Source organism: Wyeomyia smithii, chromosome 2, assembly GCF_029784165.1.
Source record: "Wyeomyia smithii strain HCP4-BCI-WySm-NY-G18 chromosome 2, ASM2978416v1, whole genome shotgun sequence".
NCBI classification, from domain to species: Eukaryota; Metazoa; Arthropoda; class Insecta; order Diptera; family Culicidae; genus Wyeomyia; species Wyeomyia smithii.
This window is the reverse complement of record NC_073695.1, coordinates 108,253,383-108,277,992: the sequence shown is the minus strand read 5'-3', so window position 1 is coordinate 108,277,992 and position 24,610 is coordinate 108,253,383. Positions and strand designations below refer to the sequence as shown.

General features: G+C 40.2%; 4 protein-coding genes across 5 annotated transcripts; 2 read left to right on the top strand and 2 right to left on the bottom strand.

Annotated features, from left to right (window-relative positions):
• The first annotated feature begins 2,280 nt into the window (after positions 1-2,280).
• LOC129725518 (ADP-dependent glucokinase) lies at positions 2,281-4,360 on the top strand. The gene is made up of 3 exons (XM_055681474.1): positions 2,281-2,824; positions 2,942-3,106; positions 3,229-4,360. The coding sequence occupies exons 1-3, from the start codon at positions 2,478-2,480 to the stop codon at positions 4,205-4,207; spliced, it is 1,491 nt and encodes a 496-aa protein (XP_055537449.1). The 5' UTR covers positions 2,281-2,477; the 3' UTR covers positions 4,208-4,360.
• A 31-nt stretch (positions 4,361-4,391) lies between these two features.
• Positions 4,392-5,989, bottom strand: LOC129725519 (HMG box-containing protein 4). 2 transcript variants are annotated; one of them, XM_055681475.1, is made up of 5 exons: positions 5,808-5,989; positions 5,584-5,753; positions 5,261-5,515; positions 4,658-5,206; positions 4,392-4,603 (listed from the first exon to the last, which is right to left on the bottom strand). In XM_055681475.1, exons 1-5 carry the CDS (start codon positions 5,830-5,832, stop codon positions 4,427-4,429), a joined length of 1,176 nt encoding a protein of 391 aa, XP_055537450.1. In that variant the 5' UTR covers positions 5,833-5,989; the 3' UTR covers positions 4,392-4,426. The 2 variants fall into 2 exon arrangements, with proteins under 2 accessions (XP_055537450.1, XP_055537451.1); XM_055681476.1 differs by having other exon boundaries at positions 5,584-5,744.
• Positions 5,990-15,048: 9,059 nt separating this feature from the next.
• Positions 15,049-19,730, top strand: LOC129725517 (uncharacterized). Its single transcript, XM_055681473.1, has 3 exons — positions 15,049-18,025; positions 18,084-18,835; positions 18,898-19,730. Exons 2-3 carry the CDS (start codon positions 18,093-18,095, stop codon positions 19,205-19,207), a joined length of 1,053 nt encoding a protein of 350 aa, XP_055537448.1. The 5' UTR covers positions 15,049-18,025; positions 18,084-18,092; the 3' UTR covers positions 19,208-19,730.
• Positions 19,731-20,796: 1,066 nt separating this feature from the next.
• LOC129725516 (pre-mRNA-processing factor 6) lies at positions 20,797-24,221 on the bottom strand. The gene is made up of 4 exons (XM_055681472.1): positions 23,962-24,221; positions 23,836-23,895; positions 21,365-23,777; positions 20,797-21,297 (listed from the first exon to the last, which is right to left on the bottom strand). The coding sequence occupies exons 1-4, from the start codon at positions 24,057-24,059 to the stop codon at positions 21,073-21,075; spliced, it is 2,796 nt and encodes a 931-aa protein (XP_055537447.1). The 5' UTR covers positions 24,060-24,221; the 3' UTR covers positions 20,797-21,072.
• Between the last annotated feature and the right edge of the window lie 389 nt (positions 24,222-24,610).

The following is a 24,610-nucleotide window of genomic DNA, read 5'->3' as shown; positions in this document are numbered from 1 at the left end:
TAATCTCATCACAACTTTTTGATCAATTTGGCGTCAAATTTGATCATATTTTCAACGTAAAACTTTAAAAATTTGTGGAAATTTGACGGTAAATATCTCCCAGATGGACCATTGCTGGTTGTCAGCTATGACAATTTGCTGTACATTCAGCAAAGCATAAATCAATTTACTGGTTAACCAGTTAGTTCAAGGGAACCATGTTTCCCTCAGGCACCAGCTTCCACCAGCCCATCGGATCATAGCCAAATTACTGTTGAACTAGAGATGTATGATTATCATTTCAAGTTTTAGGTTCATCTAGCCCAATAGTGACTTAGCTATAGTCCTATATCCGCTATCAGGAGCTTAGCGATGATCCCGTACCAGCTGGACAGTGATTCGGCGCGTTTTACTATTGTCAGCTTGACGTAAAAGTTTTTGGCATATCAATATTTTCGCTGGATTTCAGCAAATATTCATTTACTGTTTTCTGTTTAGCAAACCGTTTTGCTGCATTTTCGCGAATCACTGATTCGATTACTGGGTCTCAGTAAATGTATCAATGAAATACTGGTTTACAGCAAAAACAAAATTACTGAACGATATTCAGTTAATTGTAGAACTGAATTACAGTAAACTTTTGTAAAAAATGCTGTGATTCAGTAAACAAGTGGTTTGCTGATACACTTTCAGCTGCTTTCGCTGTACCATAAAGATAAACTTTGGTGTGTTACGTTAGAAACTATGTCAAATTTTCGACTACGAAGGTGTTGATATTTGTTTGGTTTTTGCATGAGAAAAAGAAGGAAGGAAATATTTTCGCTTTTGTCATCACACACATTTTGACAATTGCATATGAGAGTTCTTCTAGGTACGAACAGCTTTTAAATCCTCTTTCAACTTCGTAGTCGCGAATAAAATTATGAGCAACTTTAGACAAAAATCGTTACATCCCTCAATTGGGTCCTAAAGCTATACCGGTTTTCATATATCATTTGAAAAATTTTCAAAAATCGTTTATCGTTTTCCTTCGATTTTTAAATGAAGAATTAAAAACTGCTCGAATGGTCTTAGATGACGTTTCGCCTATGTACGGTATATGAGAGAACTGTCATTTAAGGCATTTCGAGCAGATTGTTATCCTTCATTTAAAAATCAAAGGAATATGATAAACATTTTTTAAAAATCACGTTTTGCTCAGAAAATTGCACTCATCCAGCCCATCCAGCTGATATATAAAAATCAGAAAACCGTTTAAAACTTTAGGACCTTATTGGGTTGTTCAGCTATATCAGTTTTTCATATCATCTGAAAGTGCTGCATTTTCTAAGCAAAACGTGATTTTTAAAAATTTTCTATCGTTTTCCTTCAATTTTTGAATTACGAATCAAAACTGCTCGAAATCTGCTCAAAAACGCGACAATGACAGTTTTCCCATATACCAACTGTCATTGTAGCGATTTGGAGTGATTTTTTTTTCATTTAAAAATCGAAGGTCAATGATATAAAACTTTAAAAAAATTAAGTTTTGCTCAGAAAATTCAATGATATAAAACTTTAAAAAAATTACGTTTTGCACAGAAAATTACACTCTTTTAGCTGATATATAAAAATTAGAAATTTGTGAACAGCTAAACAACCCAATTTTGGAAGGAGTTCTCGCACTATTCGAGCCCATTCAACATATACGATTATAAGTAATAATAAAATTTTAAACCTCTGACGTTTGATTGTTTACACAAATGTTTCCTATATTTCAAAAACCAAAAGCTTTTTGCTTATAATTCTGGCATCTCTGGTCACCAAAACCAAAACATTAGGGATGGGCGATACTGACGAAACTATCGATATTTTGGTATCGCGATACTTCAATGAACTTCGATGCCAAGTATCGAAGTATCGGCTGAAGGAGTATCGATTATAGATGCTTCGATAGTATCGGTATCAGACCTGCAATTTTTTCCAAAAATCATCATTTAGAAAGTATTGATACCAGTACTCATCTCTCGCAGTGAGTATCGATGCTAAAATACTCGGTTCCACGACCCTTAAGCCTGTAGTACACTCTTTGTCTAATGGTCAAATATTTGACCTTCTGACATAATGGTCAAATTTATTTGACATCATGGTTGTTGTTTGCCCGTGTTTGCCCCATGTTAAAATTGGAGAGTGACAAACAACTCTCTTTGACCAAATTTTTATCTGTCAAAAAGTGACAAATATTTGACGCTTGGTCAAAGAGTAATACAGGCTTTAGTATCGATACCGTTGGTATCGATGCTAGTATCGCCCATCCCTACAAAACATTTCTATCTGCAACGTCTTCAGTTTTAGATTCTGTTACATCTACTGATTAGTTTTTGCGGTTTTTACGAAATTCACTTACTAAGAAATCATAGTAGTAACTGAAGTTTTTTTTATTCACCGTAATATTTATTTAATTCCATGTTTCTTTCAATCAAAAGACTGTTATAACCTATTTAGTGTACAGTTCGGCAATGGGAACAAGTTCTTATCTAGCATTCCTTACCGCTCTTAGTGTGTTCACCGCCCTATTTGCCATTATCTATCAAGCATATTTGGCCTCTAATGATTTAAAAACACTGACAGTAATTTTGCAAAATTTGAAAAACCTAGAGCATCAATATGCAGTGCATAGACCACGGGTTGCTATTGGGTATGGGTCCTGCAGCGATCTGTACGTCAAAGCGGTGAATTTTCTCAACTTTACCGATAATTTGGAGCATTTACTACGCCAAAAAACATTTGCCGTCGACGATATAAATACAGAAGATGATTTCTTACAAAGTTTTGCTTACTACTTTCAAAGAGGAGCTGCCGCTGAGTAAGTATTACAATAATTTTATTTTTTTCCTGTAATAAAATAAGTAACTGCTAATAGAAATATGTATTCATATGGTGCATTTAGATGATTGACACAAACATTTTTTCGTAATTTCAGGCGTTTTACCGTTAACCGAGAACTATTTCAAAACTTAGTTAAATTGGCTAAAAAGTCATCTTCCGCGGAACCAAGATGGGCGCTGGGAGGAAATGCTCCTGTCATAGGATCTCGATTAGCTGCAGAAGGTGCTGAAGTATTGCTCGGAGCCAAAATGTCATCAAAGTAAGTTAAGTTTAAATTTTTTTTATCATTGTCTATAATGTAATAATTGAGTGATGAATGACCAAATGGTTAAAATCTCTCCCTGATAAACAAATATTAATAATAAAATGTTATAATTCTAGGCTCAAATCTCACTTGAAAGCCGATATAACCTTAACCGGTAGCCTAATCACCGACGATGATATTCACCTAATTTTGGAGTACAAAACAGGTGATGAATGGGGCTCACTGCGTACTCCACGTGCCAATCGGTACATTCTACATAACGACCACCATAATCCGTATCTGAGCTCTCTGGACGAGTTCGAGCAAGGTCTACAAGGTTTCAATCCACATTTGTTCGTGGTGAGTGGTCTTCAGATGATGGATAACTATGTTTACGAACCTGGAGTTCGTGAGAATTTACTGAAAAAAGTTAGCAATCAAATGCAAGCACAATCCACTGATGCGCTGGTACACTTTGAAATGGCCAGCTTTGTTGAACTAGAGTTATTGCAACTTCTTCTGAGACATGTTGTGCCATATAGTGATTCAATAGGCATGAATGAACAAGAACTGGATAACCTGCGACATGTTCTAGAAACCGGCAAAATCAGTCTGGTGGCCGATTGTAATCCTCGCGTTGCTCAATCCTTAGACCAGGCAAGAGCAGTGATACGTATACTTAACGAAGACTACTTTAGACATCACGTTACAAATCCAAAACGACGAATGTTGTCACGGATTCATTTGCACACTTTAGCTTTCCAGGCTATTTTAGTTGTCGGTGGCAGTAAATGGAATCACACAAAGAATGCAGCAGCAAAAGCATCTCTAACTGCACATCGACACGTTTGTGCTAGTCAAATAGTTAACCCAGATGCTGCTTATCGCTTGCTGGACGATAGTTTCGCTTCTTCACTGCAAGATGGATCAACCCGGATTCCTTTTACTGAGCATGATCCTGTTTCATGCTGGAATGAAACAATTATAACCAACGAACCGTCGCATCGGTTGGACGTAGAAATCTGTGTGGCTCCTGTGTTGATTTGCAAGGTTGCCAAACAAACCGCAGGTGCTGGTGATAACATTTCTGGAGCAGGCCTAATACTGCAAATTTAACATAGCTTTAACGTCTCCTTCTGACTCAATCCTAAATCCCTGCTTTGACATTCCATCGTTAGAATTGTAAGGAAGTTAAGGTAGCTTTAGGGCAATGTTGCATTTTTTAGATATAGTCGACAATAAACACAGGCAAAAAGTCTACAATATAAACCGCAAATAATTGAATGATTTTGAAACCTGATTATGTATTTAGATTTATGTATTCAGTAATTCAGATTACAATCCCGGCATTACATAAGCGATGTTGTCTAGCGTATTCTGAAAAACTTCCTTCAGATGCTCAGCATCCGGCTGCAATCCCGGAATATGCACAGTCAGACACATCAAAGGTCCGAGTGAGCAAAGTAGACTATCCAACAGAACCGAAAGACTCCCCGATACAGCAATTTGACCCTAGTAAAAAAAAGGTGTTATTAAACGTTTCATGCGAAAAAATAAAATATTCACCTCGTGCTCTTTAAGTCGTTCGCCTATTATTGTCAGACTATCTCCGAGTAATTTCAAATGTGCCGCAACGTCGGAAGGCTGACAGCCCGGAAGTTTTGTATGTCCACTTTTCGACGGAGACTCTGGTGAGAGATGTGTGCCTTGTAAAGTTGATGTTTTTATATCAGCAGCAGCACTTGACTTCAATTGAGATTTTTTCCCTCGCGTTGATCCGGGACTGATGCTGCTTGCTACTGGAGGAGTAACGACGCTTGCTACAGCAGTTGTATTGCTTTGCTCTAGATGCAAGTATCGTTTGACAAAAGGTGAATCCATGGCTTTCTCCTTATTTTGTTTGAATTTGTTTGCTACTCTTTTAGCGCGACGTTTCCAGTTGTGTTTTTGATTGCTCGGTACATTTGCCCACATTTCACCAAGTCGTTTGGAAATTGTGCCAAAATCAAGGTCCGGGTTCGTAAGCATTTGCTTTCTTGCTTCTTTTGCCCATAACATGTAAGCAGTGAAACGACGCTTTCCCTTATCTTTCCGTTCAGTTTTACCGGTAACAACCTAAAAAAATACCCAAGTGATTTTATCGATTTTTTTCTTTTAAGAATGAATTACTTTTCCGTCTTTGAGCATCTTTCTATATTTGGACGATTTTTCCAACATGTACAAACTGCGCTTCGGTGCCATTTCAACAAGCAGCTCACTTTCACTTTTCTCATCTTCCTCCTGTGTTCCTTCCAAGTCCTCAATGTCAGAAGCATCGTCGTCGTCTGAATCCAGAGTGGAATCGTTTTCGTCTTCTCCTGAATCTGATAAAGGTTCACCATCATCCAAAGGGATGTCTGAATCGTGTTCCATCTTTGCGATATCCTATTATAGTATGCAAATTATGTTTGTGTGTGTAGTGTAGTTTTTTTCATATTAGCATTAATATTCACCGCTAAATACTCCAAACTAAAGGTTGCGGACCCAGAAGACTGTATTTTCAATTTCTGTGCTTTCTTCTGCTTTGCGTCCGAGATGTCGTCCGGGGACTGGAAATCCATTAACTTAGAAGATTTCTTGCAAACTCTTCCACTGCGGGACACACCTGTTACTTCTAATTCGGCTGAAAAAACGTGCAATGTATATTATTTTACAAGTCAACAGAAAACAAATTTACCGTGATTTTTGGGTGTGTGCTCCATATTGATCGTTTGTATTTCTAAGCACCGTTTACTTGTTGAGAATTTAAACACCAAAATATAATATAATAATTATGGTTCCGAGAAATATATTTGCATATTTTTGCATTTGAGCTGACATTTGAAAATAACAACCTCACTCAACCAAAGATGCCAGATATTTTTGAAAAATGTCTGCAACTGCTCGAAAAACCGGAGAAATCAGCTTGAAATTTGAATAAAATCTACCCACGATTCGAAAAAAAATCGCTCGCTCTGGCAATTAGCGATTTAACCACAGACCGACGTCCAAGCAAAAACAACATTGATCAAAATTTCCGTGTAAATTTTCAAAGTAAATTGCGCTATAATTCACTTGTACACTAGCGCTGCCTGGTGACCTTATCGTTACAATACATTTTTTTTCGCTGGTGCACGAGGCTGGCGGTACTGGTAGCGCTATCTGGTTACGGATTGCTACTACAAAAAACTTTACACAAGTTTGGAACTCAGCTTGGACGTCTGTCTGCGATTCAACGATAAATATTAAAATATATCAACCATCATCGTATAATATTGTGGCCAGAACTAAATTAAAGTTCGGAAGTCAGACTTCCGAACTTTCTTCCGACTTTACAAACACATAGAACAACTGCGTGTTCACACAACATGAACTGCGGAATGATTTCAATGTATTTGTTTTTATAAACCGGACTGACAGCGCAGCGGCGGCTGAGATGGTTGCAGTGTTTTTTTTTTTTTTTTTTTTTTTTGAAGTAGAATACTTCTCTCAGGAAGTTCGGCTACATAGGGATGTGAAATGAAAACCTAAAACCGAAAAAAGTGAAAAATATGTCCAATTTCAAATGCTAATAAATCGGTTAGTATTCGATGGATTTCCTTCGTTCTTGCAGCAATAGATTGGAAAATCTTCTAAGATTCTTCCCAAAATAAGATAATTGTAATTTTATTATTCACACTATTGTACTATTGAAAATAGTCAAGCCTTGTCAAAACGAAAAATTCGACCTCTGATTGGTCGTTATATGCTTGCTTCCCAAGCACGGTCGACAGGATCATATACCTTGCAATTGAAAACATGCTATTTGGCCTATATAAGAGCCTGTTTCAGCCGGAGCCGCTCATAATAGTTCTAGACAGCGACAACAGCAGTCGTCCTTCCTTAGCAGCAGCACTAGCCCTGTGGTTGGTCACCACGTCTCAGGAGCAGCGCGGTTTTTCTCAGCGTGTGTACAGCGACAACAGCAGTCGTCCTTCCTTAGCAGCAGCACTAGCCCTGTGGTTGGTCACCACGTCTCAGGAGCAGCGCGGTATTTCTCAGCGTGTGTCGCCAGACAGCCATTATTCCCCCCGTGTTGGAGCAGAATGAAGATTGCCATCAGGAAATCCAATTTTGGAAATCAAAATGCCTTTTTTAAGGCAAATAAACAAGTCATTGAAAATTAATAATTTTTGTCAACGCAAGCAAGCATTCTGTGTTGCATCCTAGCAATTCAAATTTGTCGCACCCGTCTAATTTACTGAATGTGAAATAGCTTCCACAGTGCATGTTGTCCGTCTATCTTAATTCCCCCAATGTTAGGGCAGCTCAAAGGTTGTAATTAGCAACCGATCTTGACCGCAACATGCTTTTTTCAAGACAAATAAAAAAATAATTGAAGGTTAATAATTTTCTGGCATCAACACAAGCAGACATTCTGTGCGGGATGCAATCAAATTCTGTTGTAGTTGTCTAATTTTTACTTTCACTTTATTTAGTAAACTCCCCACTGTAGGGGCAGCGCAAAGGCTGCGATCAGCATAACCGACATTGAATAATAAACTGCCCTGTTAGTACGCATTCACAAAAGCAGTTAGTTCGACTATGCAGAGCTAATATGTAGTCGATTCAATCAATCAGCATAAACAGAATTTCGTCGTCTCCCAGCTGCCAAGTTGCAACATGATGCAACACGCAACAGCGAGCAAACGAAATCGCTTGATGTTACAAACCGCAATAAGATACGGGTTAAAACCGTTGCGTGTGTGAGAGCACCATCGGTGTTTATTCGCTGGATACACTATCTACTGTCTACTGAACGCAATAATCTGTTTACATGCGACACGGGGACTGGAACATTTTCTTCAACGAAGCTGCACAACACGACACAAAACATGTTATTTTGTTGCTTCAATGAGAGGGCTCGGTCCGGCTCGACAAGAAATCATTTTTGTGCATCCGTACTACGAAACTGAGGAAAAACTTTAGAAACTGAAAAAAGAGGTGGAGCTTATCAAATGATCGCTCTGAGCCGGAATGAAGTCACACATATTTTTCAAGTTATATCATTCCACCACGTACGTAAAATAATTCATTCCTATTTTCATCCCTATATAAGAGCCTGTTTTAGTCGAAGCCGCTCATAATAGTTCTGAACAGCGACGACAGCAGTCCTCCCTTAGCAGCAGCGGGAGCGAGCGGTGGGTACCATCGATAGCGGTTAGCGGCCACAACTGTGGCATGGCTGCGGATAGCGTTGCAGTTGCTCAGCAGTTGGGCCAGCGTATAGCGGCCACAACTGTGGCATGGCTATGCATAGCATAGCTGTTGCAGCGGGTATATCAGCATCGATAGTAGCAGGGTCAGCTGATGCAACGACACTCCCTTCACTAAAATGCTGTTTCAGCGTGGTAGCGGGAAGCATCAGCAGCAGGCTTGCATGCAGTGAATACATCAGCCAGCAACTTTCTCTAAGGCCTCTGCCATAGTAGACAGTGACAGCCTCAGCGGTAGATGCAGATGTAGCCGGTACTTCCCTGAGGCCGATGTAAAGGTAAATGGGAGCAGCACGGCGAAACAGTTCGGGTTATGCTTAGACGCGCGTCATTTTTCGTTGTTGATATTCCCCACATGAAACGACGCGCTTTCGTATGATAGCGGTGGTATTAGCGGTAGATGCATTTGCCAACAAGCCGTGTCTAGTTTTCAATGTGAAAACACCTTTCTCACTGTGTTGACCGTGCGCCTTAGTCCTCACTATCAAGGTAACACAGAGATGTAAGATAAACACTACATCCTATGATAAATTGAACAATTGTCCTTATAAGGACAACAAATGAATTAATGAAGATTCAATTCTGAATTAGAATACTTCTCTCAGGAAGTTCGGCTACATAGGGATGTGAAATGAAAATCTAAAATTGAAAAAAGTGAGAAAAATTTCAAATGCTAATAAATCGGTTAGTTTTCGATGTATTTCCTTCGTTTTTGCAGCAATCGATTAGAAAATTTCCTAAGATTCCTACCAAATGCATGAAATTGCAATTTTATCATTCGAACTATTGTACTATTGAAAACTCTAAGCCTTGTCAAAACACAAAATTCGACCTCTGATTGGTCGTTATACCGCGCTTTCCCAAGCACGGTCGGCAGAGTTATGGACCTAGTAAATTGGGAATGCATCATTTGGCCTATATAAGTGCTTCATCAGATAATAAACAAACATTTCATCGGATATTAAATTGAACAACTGAAATTTGAAGAACACAAATGATTATTTAAAGAGTTAATATTTTCTCGTTTTGCGCTATAATCCAAAGTTAATTATCTTCATCTACATGCATACTCTGATTATTATTACGTGTTTGCGTCGCTTAGTGTTTGGCTACGGTCATGCAGAACGCAAATAACGGCGCGATGCGATTCGGCAAGACGAAATCTGTTGAAATGTATTGCTCTACTTCGCCTTAAAAAGAGCTGTACATTTCACCACGGTAAGGCGAATCGCATCGCGCCGGCATTCGCGTTCTGCATAACCGTAGCCTTTGTTCCGTTCCCGTTTAATGATGTCGTAATAAATGTGCATATTACAATTCGGCAGCACTTCAACGTCTCATTTGCACAAAATTTAAAAATATTCAATGAACTTCATTCAAAATATCAGACAAAAAGAAATTACAATACTGCCAACTGACACGCAAGCAGCCGGGTTATCTTTCTTGTAAAAGTATTCTACTTCAACCTTGCGGTCGTGGCTTTGCATACAACCTTCTTGTGATTTTTTTTTTTAAATATGATGATGATGGTCCCGCCACATACCCCTACAAAGGTTTGAGCTGAACGATTTATCTATAGATAATTAATGTGATCACATTTTAATCAGTTATACAAAACAAAAAAAAAAAGAAATCATTTATATCTGAAAACCGCGCGCGAGGCTCAAGCTTTTGTAGTCTCTTTCTATTATTTTTAAAGCTACAACAACAATAATGAAAAGAAAATAAAATCCATCATCATCACCGTGACGAACACAGTAGTTTTGTTGTTATAAATTTAGAAAAGTCCAATTTAAAATAAACATATAAATAAAATTTTACAACACAATCAGATCCGTTCGTATAAAACTTCGTCATTTAAGATCCGTTTGTTCAAACTTCGTCAGGTCAACTCTACATCATTTTGTAAAACTTAGTATCGTTCTATACAATAGAAACTTTCACGTGTGAAATACATTGTCTCTTGAACTCCGCAAGTGTTGGTGCACGTTTAACATGTCTTGGCATCGAATTGAAAAAATTTATACCTTTATAAAACAATGAATTTTGTGAAGCTCTCGTTAGAAAGAAAGGTGTTCTTATTTCATCCGCGGTTCTAGTGTTATATCTATGAAAATCTCTTCCTCTTTCAATTCGATCACTCAAATATTGAGGTAGCAAACCATTAATTATTTTAAAAATGAACACCATAGACAAATAAACAACTCGCTGCTTCACAGATAGCCATTGCAAAGCGTCCAACATGAAAACAGAGGAAGTTAATCTATCACAATTTAAAATCAAACGCATTATTCTATTCTGCAAACGCTGTAACCTCAATAGTTGTGTATTATTGGCTAAGTATAAAAAAGTAGGGCAAAAATCCAAATGTGGAGAGATGATTGACTTGTATAGCTGTATTTTACTACTAATCGTTAATTCGTTTTTCAGACGGCATAGAATTCCATACTTTTTGGCAATTTTCTTGATGACATTGTCAATGTGAGCGTTGAACTTTAGATTGTCATCAATAATCACGCCAAGATATTTAATCTCCCGAACGCGACCAATTGCCTCATCATCAATCAAAACAGAGACATCATCATTTACAACGGTGCGCGAGAAAATCATAAATTCATTTTATCAATATTCAATTTCAATTGCTTATACTTCAACCATCTGCTTAGAGAACGTAAATCTTCGTTCAAGTGTGAAACGGCTTCTTCAACGTTCTTAGCTGCAATGAATAATACGGTGTCATCGGCAAAAAGATTAATATCACAAAAACGTAAAACTCGTCGCATGTCATTTATATACATAATAAACAAAAGGGGCCCTAATACACTTCCCTGTGGAACTCCAAGATCATTCTCCACGGGACTAGAAACAGAATCAATAAAAACATTTCGTTGAGTTCTGTCAGACAAGTAGCTTACAAACCATCTGAATGCAGTACTCGAAATTCCAAAGCGCTTGATTGTGTTCAACAATAAGGGCCTAGAAATTGTCTCAAAAGCGCGTTTTAGATCCAAAAAAACAGCAAATATTGTGTCTCTATTTTCTAAGTTATCTTTCCATTTTGCTAGTACTAAGTTTAACGCGGTTTCACATGAGTGGCCTTCCCGGTAGCCTGATTGTTCCGGAATTAGCAACGAGTTACTATTTAAATATTCTAGAAGCTGGCCTTTAACAACTAGTTCTAATATCTTTTCTAATGTGTGTAACATGTTGATGGGACGAAACTCTTCGGCTTTAATCGTTCCAGCAACCTTTTGAATCGGAACAACCAACGATTCTTTCCACACCAAAGGCACGTGCCCTGTTTGCAACGATTCATTAATGAGGTCCAGCAAAGTGTGACCAATGACATTGAAGCAATCTTGAATAACTCTAGCATTTACATTATCTACTCCAGCCGTTTTACCTAATAAAAACAAATTTTTCTCAGTTCATCTAACGTGATTGGGTGAAAACCATCAAATGTACAACTACTGTTAATCGGCTGTTTTATTTCGTCGGGTTCCTCGACCAATTCAATGGATTGATTGATCAATGAAACACTATTGACAAAATAATCATTAAATCTAGATGCAATAATTTGTTCTGAATGTTCTAATGTGCCTTCAAAAGTTATGGACCGCGGTTTACAATTACTAGGTTTCAACAAAGATTTCAAAATTTTCCATAACTCTTTGCTGTTATTTTGATGTTGAACAATCTTTCTCTGGATATATTCACAACGCTTCTTTTGAATCGCTTGTGAATATTTATTACGCGCGAACGTGTACTCAATCCAATGATTCTGATTGTTTGATCTACAAAACTTGTTGTACAGTTTATCTCTCTTGCGCTTTAGGCGCAAAAGATCCAAACTATACCAGCTGTTCGAGTTTTTACAAATTTATGTTCAACTAATTGATTTGTACACGTCTTCAAAATGTTAGTAAGAACAGCTGCAGATTCATCTAAACTACCGGTCGCGATTGGAAAACCCAAGCTTCTCTCAACAAGGTTCGAAACAGCCTGTTTCGAATATTTTCTCCAGCATTTCAATTTTATTGAATCATTCTTATTATTCAAGTTTTCTAGAACATTAATTACTAATGTCTCATGATCGGTTATTTTCATATCAGAATTCGTAACTGAACGAATCGAATCAAAATTGCAATAAACATGGTCAATCAAAGCTCTACTCCGCTGGGAAATACGCGTATATTCATCTACACTTTGTTTCAAATTGAAAGACTCAACTAAACGCTCCAAATGATTCGAATTTGCATCATCTCGCCAGTTAATATTAAAATCGCCCGTCACTATATTTATTTTACTCAAATCAAGAAATTCATCAAGCCAGTTTTCCAATATTTCAAGAAAACGGCGGTCACTAGCATTAGGAGAATGATACAAAACACCACAGTGTTGCGAGAACACCAAAAATAAAATCGGAAGTGAGCCTGACTGCCAGTTTATCGGCGACATTTTGATAATTTTTATTTAAATGTACAATATTTCGAAATATTTTCCATGAAAATAAAGTTGTCTAGCCCCTAGGGTACCTTCACTTTCAACAAAAATGAGTAATATCTTACTCAGTTTAGAGTAACAAAAATTAAGCGGGTAAAAAATATATTTTCATATTTCAAGCACAGCGATGCCAGATTGGAAGATGCCAGATTGGCTTCAAATGGAAGACATTTACCCTGCGGGAAAGACTAGTAATACTCAGAGGGAGAGATATGCGAAGAGAGTGTTGTGAGCCAAACGAACATGTCAAAATTCGAGCCAAACGAACAAGAAAGGTTACACATCGAAAGGTATTGTAATAAGGTTCAATAAAGAATATAATTATTTTTACACGTTTTTCATGTTTTATTGCTAAAACATGAATTGAGAATGCTCCAAAGTTGCTTCATCACAGTGATTTTTAACTGGTGGTTCACAAACCCTTTGTATGGTCTACAGAATAATGATGAAAGTATATAAAATTGAACTTACTTATTTTTACTTTTTTTGGCTAACGGACCGTTCACCGGTCTAGGGCCTAACGAATTAGAGATGTTCAGCTTCTTCTGTCTTGGGCAGCCGTTCTCCAGTCTCCCCGTACACCAGCAGATCGTGCATCTTCTTCCACCGCGCACATCCACCGCGTGCGAGGCCTACCACGGAGTCGACGGCCTCTTCCTGGTTCTCTACTGAAGATAGTTTTGGCGGCTCTCTCGTCAGGCATCCTGGCTAAGTGTCCAGCCCACTGTATTACCTTCACTATATCAGCATGTTTGTATACCTGGTACAACTCGTGATTCATGCGCCTGCGCCACACTCCATCTTCCAGTTTACCGCCAAGTATCGATCGCAGAACTTTACGCTCAAAAACTCCGAGCACTCGTCGATCAGCTTCCTTCAGCGTCCATGCTTCATGTCCGTAAAGGGCCACCGGGAGTATCGGCAGCTAGTTTTGTGCGAGTTTGCAAACTACGGGACCTTAGCTGGTTACGCAATCCGTAGAAAGCCCTGTTCGCAGCTGTAACTCGTCGTTTCACTTCACGGCTCATATCGTTGTCACATGTCACAAGCGTACCAAGATAAACGAATTCGTCAACCACTTCGAATCGTTGCCCATCTATCTCCACCTCAGCACCAACACCACGGGGACTTCCACGCTCTCTGCCAGCTACCAAGTACTTCGTTTTGGCAGAGTTAATGACAAGTCCCAATCTCGCTGTTTCCTTCTTAAAAAGTTTGATGGTCTCCTCCACGGCCCCACGGTTGATACCGATGATATCGATGTCATCCGCAAAGCCAAGTAGCATGTGAGATTTCGTGATGATCGTACCGTTTCTTTCTACGTTTGCTCTTCGTACTGCACCCTCAAGAGCGATGTTAAACAGTTGGTTGGAGAGTGCATCCCCCTGCTTCAGTCCATCCAACGTTACGAACGCGGCTGATGTCTCGCCAACTATCCGCACGCACGATTTTGATCCCTCCAGTGTCATACGACTCAGCTCTATTAGTTTCGTAGGGAAACCGTGTTCCAGCATGATCTGCCACAGCTCGTTTCTTTTCACTGAGTCGTATGCCGCCCTGAAGTCCACAAACAGATGGTGAGTCGATAAGTTGTACTCCCGGAACTTATCGAGGATCTGTCGCAGGGTGAAAATTTGATCCGTCGTGGAACGCCCTTGTCGAAAACCAGCCTGGTATTCGCCAACAAAGGATTCCGTTAGCGGTCTCAATCTGAAGAACAGGATACGAGAGAGCACTTTATATGCGGAGTTGAGCAACGTTATCCCTCGATAGTTGCCACAATCCAATCGATGGCCCTTCTCATAGATAGGGCATATGAGGCCTTCCAACCAGTCGTTCGGCATTTGTTCGTCCACCCAGATTCTTAGTATTATCTGATGGATCGCATAGTACAGCCGCTCGCTTCCCGCTTTTAGAAGTTCGGCCGGGATACCGTCCTTCCCAGCGGCCTTGCCGTTTTTCAGCTCACTAATCGCCTTTTTCACCTCCTCCTGTGTCGGTGGCTCCACAGCATGTTCGTCACTCATAATCGTCATCCTGTTCCTGCTCTGCTCATCCGGCTCCTCACCGTTCAATAGCGCCTGAAAGTGCTCCTTCCACCTGGCTGCAACCGTCGGTTTATCAGTAAGCAGGTTGCCGTCCTTGTCATTACACATGACCGGCACATGGAAATTCCTGCTTCTGACTCTGTTGACAGCTCTATAGAGAATCTCCGCACGTCGTTTTCAGCATAGCTGTCCTCTGCGCTGGCGAGCACCTGCTCCTCGTACTCGCGCTTCTTCCGACGGTGGGTTCTATTTTCGGCAGCTCTTGCCACCCTGTACCTCTCTCTGTTCTGACGCGTAGCCGCAGTGAGCATGCGGCTCCTGGCACGGTTCTTCTCATCTGTTGCTCTCTGGCACTCACCATCGAACCAGCCATTAGGCTATCTTCCACGCGTCGTACCTACCACCTCTCTCGCAGTCGTTTCGATGGCGCCGTGAATACTGTTCCACAGCCCATTTATTTCCACTCCTTCCTCCTGCTGTTCTGCGATCCGTTGATCCAGCTCTCTGGCGTAATCTGTTACCACGCCATCAGCTTTCAACCGCTGAATGTTAAACGCGTCGTCCTCTCTGTGCGAGATTTCAGCACGTTCGATAACCGTGCGCGGATCTTACAAACTACGAGATAATGGTCAGAGTCAATGTTTGGTCCCCGAAAAGACCTAACATCAGTAACATCCGAAAAATGCCGACCGTCAATCAGTACGTGATCGATCTGGGAGCAGGCTTCTCCATTTGGATGCCTCCAGGTGTGCTTCCGAATATTCAAACGTGGAAAATAGGAGCTACATATGGCCATCCCTCTGGCCGCGGCAAAGTTTATCAGCCTCAGGCCGTTTTCATTGTTGACGAGTGGAGGCTATGCCTTCCAATGACCGGACGGAAGACTTCCTCCCTCCCAACCTGTGCGTTTGCGTCTCCGATGACGACTTTTACGTCGTGTTTTGGGCACTCGTCATAAATTCGCTAAAGCTTGTCATAGAACTCATCTTCGACTTCATCGGATTTGTCGTTTGTCGGTGCATAGGTGTTGATTAAACTGCAGTTGAAGAATTTTCCCTCAATCCTCAACACGCATATACGGTCATCTACGGTCCTCCACCAGATAACTCTTGTTTTCTGATTTCCCAGCACTACGAAACCGACGCCCCGTTCCGCTGCTTTGCCGCCACTGTAGTAGATGTGGTACTTTAAAGAAGTGCGTGCAATAGGGTCTACTGCACAGAATTCCCTTTCTCCGGAATTTGGCCACCGAACCTCCTGAATCGCTGCGATTTCAACTCCCTGCCGCTGTAGTTCTCGAGCAAGCAAGCCAGCCCGCGCCGGTTCATTGAGAGATCGGACGTTCCGGGTACCCAATTTCCAATCGTTTACCTCAACCTTTTTCCGTGTTCGTAGCCTAGGTCTTTGCCGATTGATCTGTTCCGTATTTCTAAATTCGTTGTTCGTGGTTGAATAAAGGTTTCGGTATGCCACCTTACCAGGGTCGCGATACCTACATCCTGCTGATGGGGCTGCCATCTTAGGTGTAGCTGGCGGGATACAGCATTCCATAATTCAGCCGCCCGCTTCGGGAGATACGCTGTTGTACGCCGTCCCTATGGGGATACAGCCGCGTACGACCCCCTTCCCAGTCAGCATACGACCATAGTTTCCACCGGGGTTGGTTACCCGATCTCCGCTAAGGTTACTCGTATTCCGGTCGGCACCACGTGGAGGTTGGGATAGGAGTTGCTGGACAGAGGTGAATGGCCACATTAGGGTCTCAAGTTACACGTGTCCAGCTATTTGCCAACCATATAAAATTAAACATAAACATAAAATTTAACACCTTCACGGTTTTTGTGATGCACTTTATTATTCCCCAGGACTTCCACCGTCACCATCAGTTATACGAGCCGAATGAAAAAGTTAGTGAACATTGCGCTTTGAGAAGAGATATGGCACCTCTGATATGTGAAACCTAGTTGCCAAATCAGCGGTTTTTTTCATCGCTTATCTCTCCCTCTGAGGATCTCTAGTGAAGACACTTTGTTTGTGAAGACAAATGGAAGACATTCGAAAATATGTGAAGACATTAGAAAATACGTGATATGACCCGCATTTTGCAGAGGTGGTGACCTTTTTTTTGCTTGACAGTTTTTGATTTGCCGGTAACTTTTTCAGTCTTTGGTCGGTCCTGATCACGGGAATGGCATCGCTGTCAGCTACCATACATTTGACGCGTTACCAACATCACTGGCACTGGCACCCGAAAAATGGGCAGTTTACCCTTATCTTATGTTGATTCGGGCAAACCGGCCAAATGTTGACTGCAATTATTAATAGCATATCAGACAGTTTTGAGCAATTTCTTAAGGTTTTCACATGGTATGTGATATTCTAAGTGATATTTAGTACATTAATTGTGTCTTAAAGCAAAGTGAAGCAAACTGTGACAGCAGAAAAAGTAGTTTTGGGACAAACGGTACAGAAATAGATGTTCGTAACGCTTGAAGGCTACCATACCATTCCCTTGGTCCTAATGGGCCATCTCAGGTTGGAAGAAGCGAAAACATTTGGAAAAATGACCTGACATCCTTGAGCAGATCTTTGCCGTTTTTCGAGCAGTTTCAGCCAACTTTAAAAAAAATCTGGCACCTCTGCAGCAGTGATACCAAATGTGCAGATTTGTCAGCAAAACGCAGATTTTTGGAGTCCGTGTGCAGATATATATTGATTTGCAGATATTTGCAGTTTTTCCACATTTCTGCAGATTTTTGTCAGAATATACTTATATTTGCGCAGATTTTCTTGAAATGTGTGCAGATTTTTACAGACTTTTGCCTGCGCGAGTGAAATTTTTTCGGATCACGGATATTTTTTTTCAGATTTCGAGCACATTTTTCCGGGTTTTCGAGCAGTTGAAGACATTTTTCAAAAACATCTGGCATCTCTGCTCTGCAGTAAAGAATTCGTTAGTTCGAGCGGGAAAACGAACATGTAAACATAGTAAAAATCGTTGTTCGAAAATCTGGAAAAATAAGCGTTCTCCATGAATTGTGTCGTTTGTATAAGTTGCATGTTGTGAAGCTAATCGAACAATAATCGAGTATAGTATACGGTTGAAGCAGGTAATAATTGATTAAAGTAATGTTTAAAATAAAATATAATTAAATTTGTCTACACTAGACGAAAACAATGGCCAATCCAGAGATCCCTCGGGCTCGCCCAATTCTTGCAGAAATCCCAGTGAGAACGGGCTATTCATCACAACGGGTCGCCACTCCGGTCGGAGTTAATAATAGACGAAACGGTCTGAATCCAAGACTAGATTATAACCCGATCGCAAACATACCGGACAGCTATTTATCGCCAAGAATGTCTCCTGAAGAAGCAGTAATCCAGCAACGAGGCAGACGTCGTGTCCCCATTATGTGGAGTCCAGAAAAAGGGTTCCATGTGTCACCACACAAAACTCCTACAAAAAGTATATCAGCAATGACACTAAGAAGTTCGCCGAGAAAACGTTCACTGATGAAGGAACTATCCGAAGTTCCAACTGGTTTGGAAGCAGCACAGACTGCATCACCATCCAAACGCAGCACTCCAGCTAAAAATTCAAGTCCAGGTGCAGCTAAAAAAATGCGCATAGAAGAAGGATCAATAAATCGCAAGAGAAAAGACATTCCGTTGGAAACTCTCCTAAAAGGTCTTAGTCAAGAGCAGCTAATTGCTATGGTTACTGGTATGGTACGTGAAAATCCTCGCTTAGAACAGACTGTTCGGAGTGACCTGCCCATAGCCGACATTGCTCCTCTTGAAGAACAGTTGAGTTTCCAAAAAAAGAATATATCAAAGAGCCTACCTGCGACACGCTTGATTAGTAAAACTGATAGTCCGGCATATGCACGAGCAGCTACTCACCTGTTTACGTTCAAAAAGTAAGTACTGTTCTAGTTAACTATACACTACAATGTAGAGATAAACTTACTTGTTATTTTAGAATGATTGTCGACCATAGTCAAATGCTGCACAATTCTACACACTGGGACGCGTTGCTTGATTATGTTATGATGGCCTGGGGTTATGTGCGATCCACTCCGGTTTGGGACAACCCAGCTCATAACGCCGTTCGAAAGCATTGTTTCAAAATCCTATCGTATCACGCCAGTTTTGCACTGAAGTATGGCCACACTGAACTAGGCCACGAACGGTTAAGCAAATTTCAGCAAAAAATCAAAGCAATGACCGTCGACTGCGAGGATATTCAGGATTGTGTTGTTCAACTTTGCTACCTACTGGAGGGTTATTAAAGTATGCAGTTGCCTGTAGGATATGAATTGTTCTAGGTAATTTCGAACAGCGACTGTCTAGCGTTTAATTTTAGCGAGTTATGATAAGTTCGTTCGTATTGAGCAAACCATCGAAGTGCAAGCCCAGCCAGCCAGGTTTAAATGTAACGCCAGTTAGTTTTAGAGTTTCTATCTATACTTACCAGCTATTCTAAATGTTTTTTACAGAAACGTGTTACACTTAAGTAAGCTTATGAAACAGTTGAAGCGATAGTTGCGTCTGGTTTGGTCTGTTTTAGAGTAACTCTCTCTAATGACACCCTATAAGCAAAACAAGTTAGTTTCAGCAGATTTAGGAGTACTGCTAGATAGATGTCTGTTTCTTTGCAGTACACATCGTATTAGTAACAGTAATATGACACGTGGTATGTTTTCCCTATAAGTTCCAAGATTTGTGCTTATGTTATGATAAACATGTTAGAGAAAATAATTTATGTATGTAATAATTCAATGGACATTAAATAAAGATTTTGGTGGCGTTAAATACAGGTTTTATTTTTTATTTAAAAGAAATTACAAATCAAGCGAAAATTTGCGTCTCACGACAAATTCGTCTCATTGGAAATATACGGTCGACTCGAGTCTCTTACAGTTATGCAAAAAACCTAAATTAATCCACCTAGCGGTCAGACTCAGGCTTTCTCATTCATACTTATTATTTGTAAAAATAGATTTACATGAATGCTTAAATCCAATAAAGGTATATTCACCCTTTGGGTTCTGAAATATTGATGTTGTAATTGAAGTATAAAAAATGAAATTTGACGTAATGTTAGTGCTTAAGAAATAGCGAAATAAAAGAAATGACTCCTAATTTCGAACAATTTAATCACGAGCGATACCGGGAACGTTCAAATAGTACGATACCACATTTAAATCATGTTGAGGCCATGTATATTGATCAATGCAGGTATAGTTTTAAATAGTCTTTGAGTTTCTTTTCTTTCCAAAACTTTTGAACCACATATCAATTGGGTCCTAAAGCTATACCAGTTTTTATATATCATTTGAAAAAGCCGCGTTTTCTGAGCAAAACGCGATTTTCAAAAAATGTTTATCGTTTTTCTACGATTTTTAAATAAAGATAAAAAAAAACTGCTCGAAAGGTCTTCAATGACATTCTGCCCATGTACGCTATATGGGAGAACTGTCATTTAAGACCTTTCGAGCAGTTTTTTATTCTTCATTTAGAAATCGAAGAAAAACGATAATCATTTTTTTTAAATCACGTTTTGCTCAGAAAATTGCACTCTTTCAGCTTATATATAAAAATCAGAAAACCGTGTAAAATTTTAGGACCAAATTGTTATGAAGTTTGTTATTTGTAAGTTTGAGAGATGACTCGTTCGTATGGCACTAGTTATGTTCAAATTAGTCATGTAATACTTGAGATAATAGACTTTCGTTGTTTTAACAATTTAATACATAACGGTTGCTTAAGTTCGATTATAATCAAATAAAAAGGGAACCATCCGATGCGGTAGTAAGCAACAATAAGGGAGAATATTATCACTATCGATAGCTCTGATAACGATTAAAACACTTAACTATGAAATTTTTTGACCATTTTGGTAAGTATTTGTATTCCAAGTTCTTAATCGTGATGAATTATAACGAGAAATACATTTCAAACTAAATACCCTTGTATTCGCAACCACCATACTGATGATATATGTTTGTTTTTGCATGACAAAACGAAGGAAGGAAATATTTTTGCTTTTGTCATCACACACATTTTGACAATAAGAGTTCGCCCAGGTGCGAACAGCCTTCAAGATCTCTTTAACTTCGTAGTCGCGAATTAAGCCATATTCCGTATACACACTTTAAATTGGTGTAGGTAGTATTTTCACCACTGCCTTTAAAACTTCGTCAGTTTTCAAACACCAGTTGACAATGTCCTTACTAACGCGGCACCACTCCTCGCCGTGTTTCGGTTCTGCAGCCACGCACCGCTCGATTAGTTCGTTTTGTTGCTGTTCGTTGCCATGTTGTAGTTCAAACTTGTAAAAGTAAGCCCAAGCGTCGCCGAAATCTGGGTCGATTTTTATCTGTTGAGAAAGATAGAACATACTTGTAATAACTTCAAATTGAAATAAGACAATCTTCTATACTTACTGTACGATTGAACCAATCGCGGCATTTTTGAATCTTCCTTTCACTCCAAAACAGCTTTGAAACTGACAGCAGCACGTGCGGATCATGCTCGCACTTCTTGAGAGCATCTACAGATTTTGACTTTCGCTGTGGTCGAGCTTCTAGAAATATTGCCTCTGCCCACAGCTCCCCAGCATTTGGACAATCCTGTAAAGCTCTCGCCATTAGAGTATTTGCCATATCTTTCAGACCAGCGCGCGTTTCAATACGGATCGCAGCTAACCAAAGTATTGGATTTTTTGGATTCTTCAACCGACCACGCTCCAGCACCGAACGAGCTTTAGTAAGCAGCTTTCTTCTTTCTTCTAAACTGGATAACAGCAACCAAAGTGGGATCGAATTGGGACACTTCTTCAATCCAGCATTGTATGTTTCAACTGCGCGTTCCAATAATTTCTTCTGTTCTTCAATCTGTCCCTTCATCATCCATAGTTTAGCAAAATCTGGAAACACTTTAACGGCGTCTTCCAATAAGCTTAGAGCATCTTCAAGATTGTTGAGCGCCCATTCTAATTTAGCCGACTTCATCATAACTCTTGGTGTAGGAGCCGATGCTCTCGCCTTAGCAAGCAATCGCCGAGCTCGTTCGTATTCGGAATTTTCGGATTCTAGTTTCACAGCAGCAAGCCAAATGTCTTCAGAATTGGGGTTAGCTTGAAAAGCAAGTGATAAAATCCCGCGCGCAGCTGGAACATCACCAGCCAACCACTTAGATTTTGCTCCCATCAACCATAGAACTTCCGATTTGGGACAATGAGCGACAGCTTTCTGTAATATAGCTTCCAAACTTTCACGCGTTCCATGATTTTTCTCAAAATATGCGGCTCGCAACCAAATACTCTTCTTAGAAGGAAATTCTGACAGAGCATATGTATACACGGCACGAGCACACTCGAATGCTCCTTCTTTAGCGCAATGATCGGCATCATCAATCCAGGTTTGCTTGCGATCTTCTTCGTCAATTCCGACTGCAATCACGGCTTTCACAATTGCTTGACAGCACTTGATTGCGCCAGATTTTTCCGCTTCCATCGCCTCTTGCAGCCATTGGTCGCGGTTAATTTCTACTCCATTAGCGCTGAGTGAGGTCAAAGCACGATCGATAATTTTCTCAACCATATGATTGTTACCGTTGGCTTCCTCTAACTTAGCAGCAGTTGTCCAAATCTGTCGATCAGTTGGAATATTCTCACGGGCTTTGTTCAACACTTTCCGTGCATTTTCATACGTTTCCAAACGTGCCAACGCTAGCCACAATTCAACGCTTGTGTTGCAGCATTCTACTGCTCTCGAGAGCAGAATTTTTGCGTCTTCTGGATTCTCTAACTCAACAGCTGCTTTCCACAAACGCACCGAGTTTGGAATATGCTCCAAAGCTTTGCGAAAAACGCGCCTCTTTGCTTTGGCTTCTGTTTCCAAGTCGGCAGCTTTGATCCATATCCTGACTGAAGTGGGTATATGTCTGGCCGCTTGTGCAATCACCCCCTTCGCCGTATCAGGAGGCTGTAATCTTGCAGCCTCCAACCATAGATCTTCACTCAATGGATTGACTTCACATCCACGCATAATTAAGTTGCGTGCCATTTGCACCTTTCCTGTTACCTCTTCTAATCGAGCACTAGCGATCCAGGCAGGTGGATGGTTCGGATTCGTTTCACGCACACTTTTCAGAAGTAGACGTGCTTTCTTGATATCATTTATATCACCACCATAGGTGGGTATCATACTCTGCAAATCAGTCAAATAACCCTTTGGATCAACAACAGTTTGTCCGGCTACAGAATCGGACACCTGCGACAACTTGACGTTCATGAGTGTATTTCGGGCTTGGCCAATCTTTCTCAAATCCAAATCTCCACTGGGTGTTAACATTCCGGGTGTCGCCACTCCTGGTATCATCGAAGCGAGACCAGAGCGTGCATCAATAGTGCTCGTTGTCTCTCCGCCTAAATTGCGAGATAATACACTATCTGGTAAAGGAGTAAACTTCTCAGCTCTAGGATTTCGTTGCTTTTTGTTGCGACTATCTCCAACTTCCGGCAAATTAGCCCATTCATCTTCTGACACCATGATCAAGCTTCGTTTCAAATCGGAGAACTGCTGTTGAATCTTCGGTCTCTCCTGTCGGTATCTTTCTAAATCTTCCTTCAGACGTTTTTCGCGATACTCTTTACGTTTTTCATCCATACGTTTATCAATGTTTTCGTAGATAGCATCTGCTTCAGCGTCATCTTTGTCATACGGATCTTTAGAGAAAAGCGAACCACTGTAACCACTAAACTCGTCGTAATTGGAGTCGTTTAGATCTTCATCATCTTCCTCCTCTTCTTCCTTCTTTTTCCTCTTAGCAGCGGGAGGAGCATGTCGATCATCTCTGTGGAGTAAACGTTTATGAATGTTCAATTAAAAATTCAAACAATATCATTACTTACGAAACATCATTGGCATCTCGTGCTGGTCCAATATCCGAACGGGTGGTGAAGCCGGTGGCACTGGAAAATTTTGTGAAAAAGTGTTATAATGAAAATTTTGGGTTTTGAGTATACGATTCAACTTACCCGCGTCCAACACCGGCCACATAACCAAGAGGTGCTGGAACCCCAAGAAAATGCTTCTTACTTTTGCTACCCAACGAGGTGGCGGGTATATGGGCCATTGTGATTCGTTCAATCGGGCGTTAATTAATAATTTAGCTACAATTACTGAACCAGGCACGAAAAAACTAAGATAAAATCTGTAATCGTTTTTCTAACACTTTTTCGTAAGCAAATCCGATCCGAGTGATAATGTTTACAAAATAAATTTGACAGCAGAGCAGACACAGCGAAAGGAGGCTATCAACAATAAACGTTACAGATTTCTAAAATACACACTGAGAATATTTAGGCATGTTAATGCAAACATTTCATAATGGTTTCGTGCAAAAAGCTCTTTTGATATTCAACCCTCTAGTGCCCAAGTTAATTTTCAGATGGGCTTCGGTTAAGTCACTAGGAATCATTATAAACACTTCTTAAGTATTTTTTGAAGCTTTTTAGGGGTTTGACTAAAGCCCACCAGAAGGCGGCATTGGGCACTAGAGGGTTAAATCTAAAAATCTAACGATCCTCCCAAAGATAAAATTGATTCTTCAATTCATTCTAACATCTAATGTTTTACTGCCAAAATCAACCTATCGTAGTTCTATGGCTGTGAGCCATCAGGGGA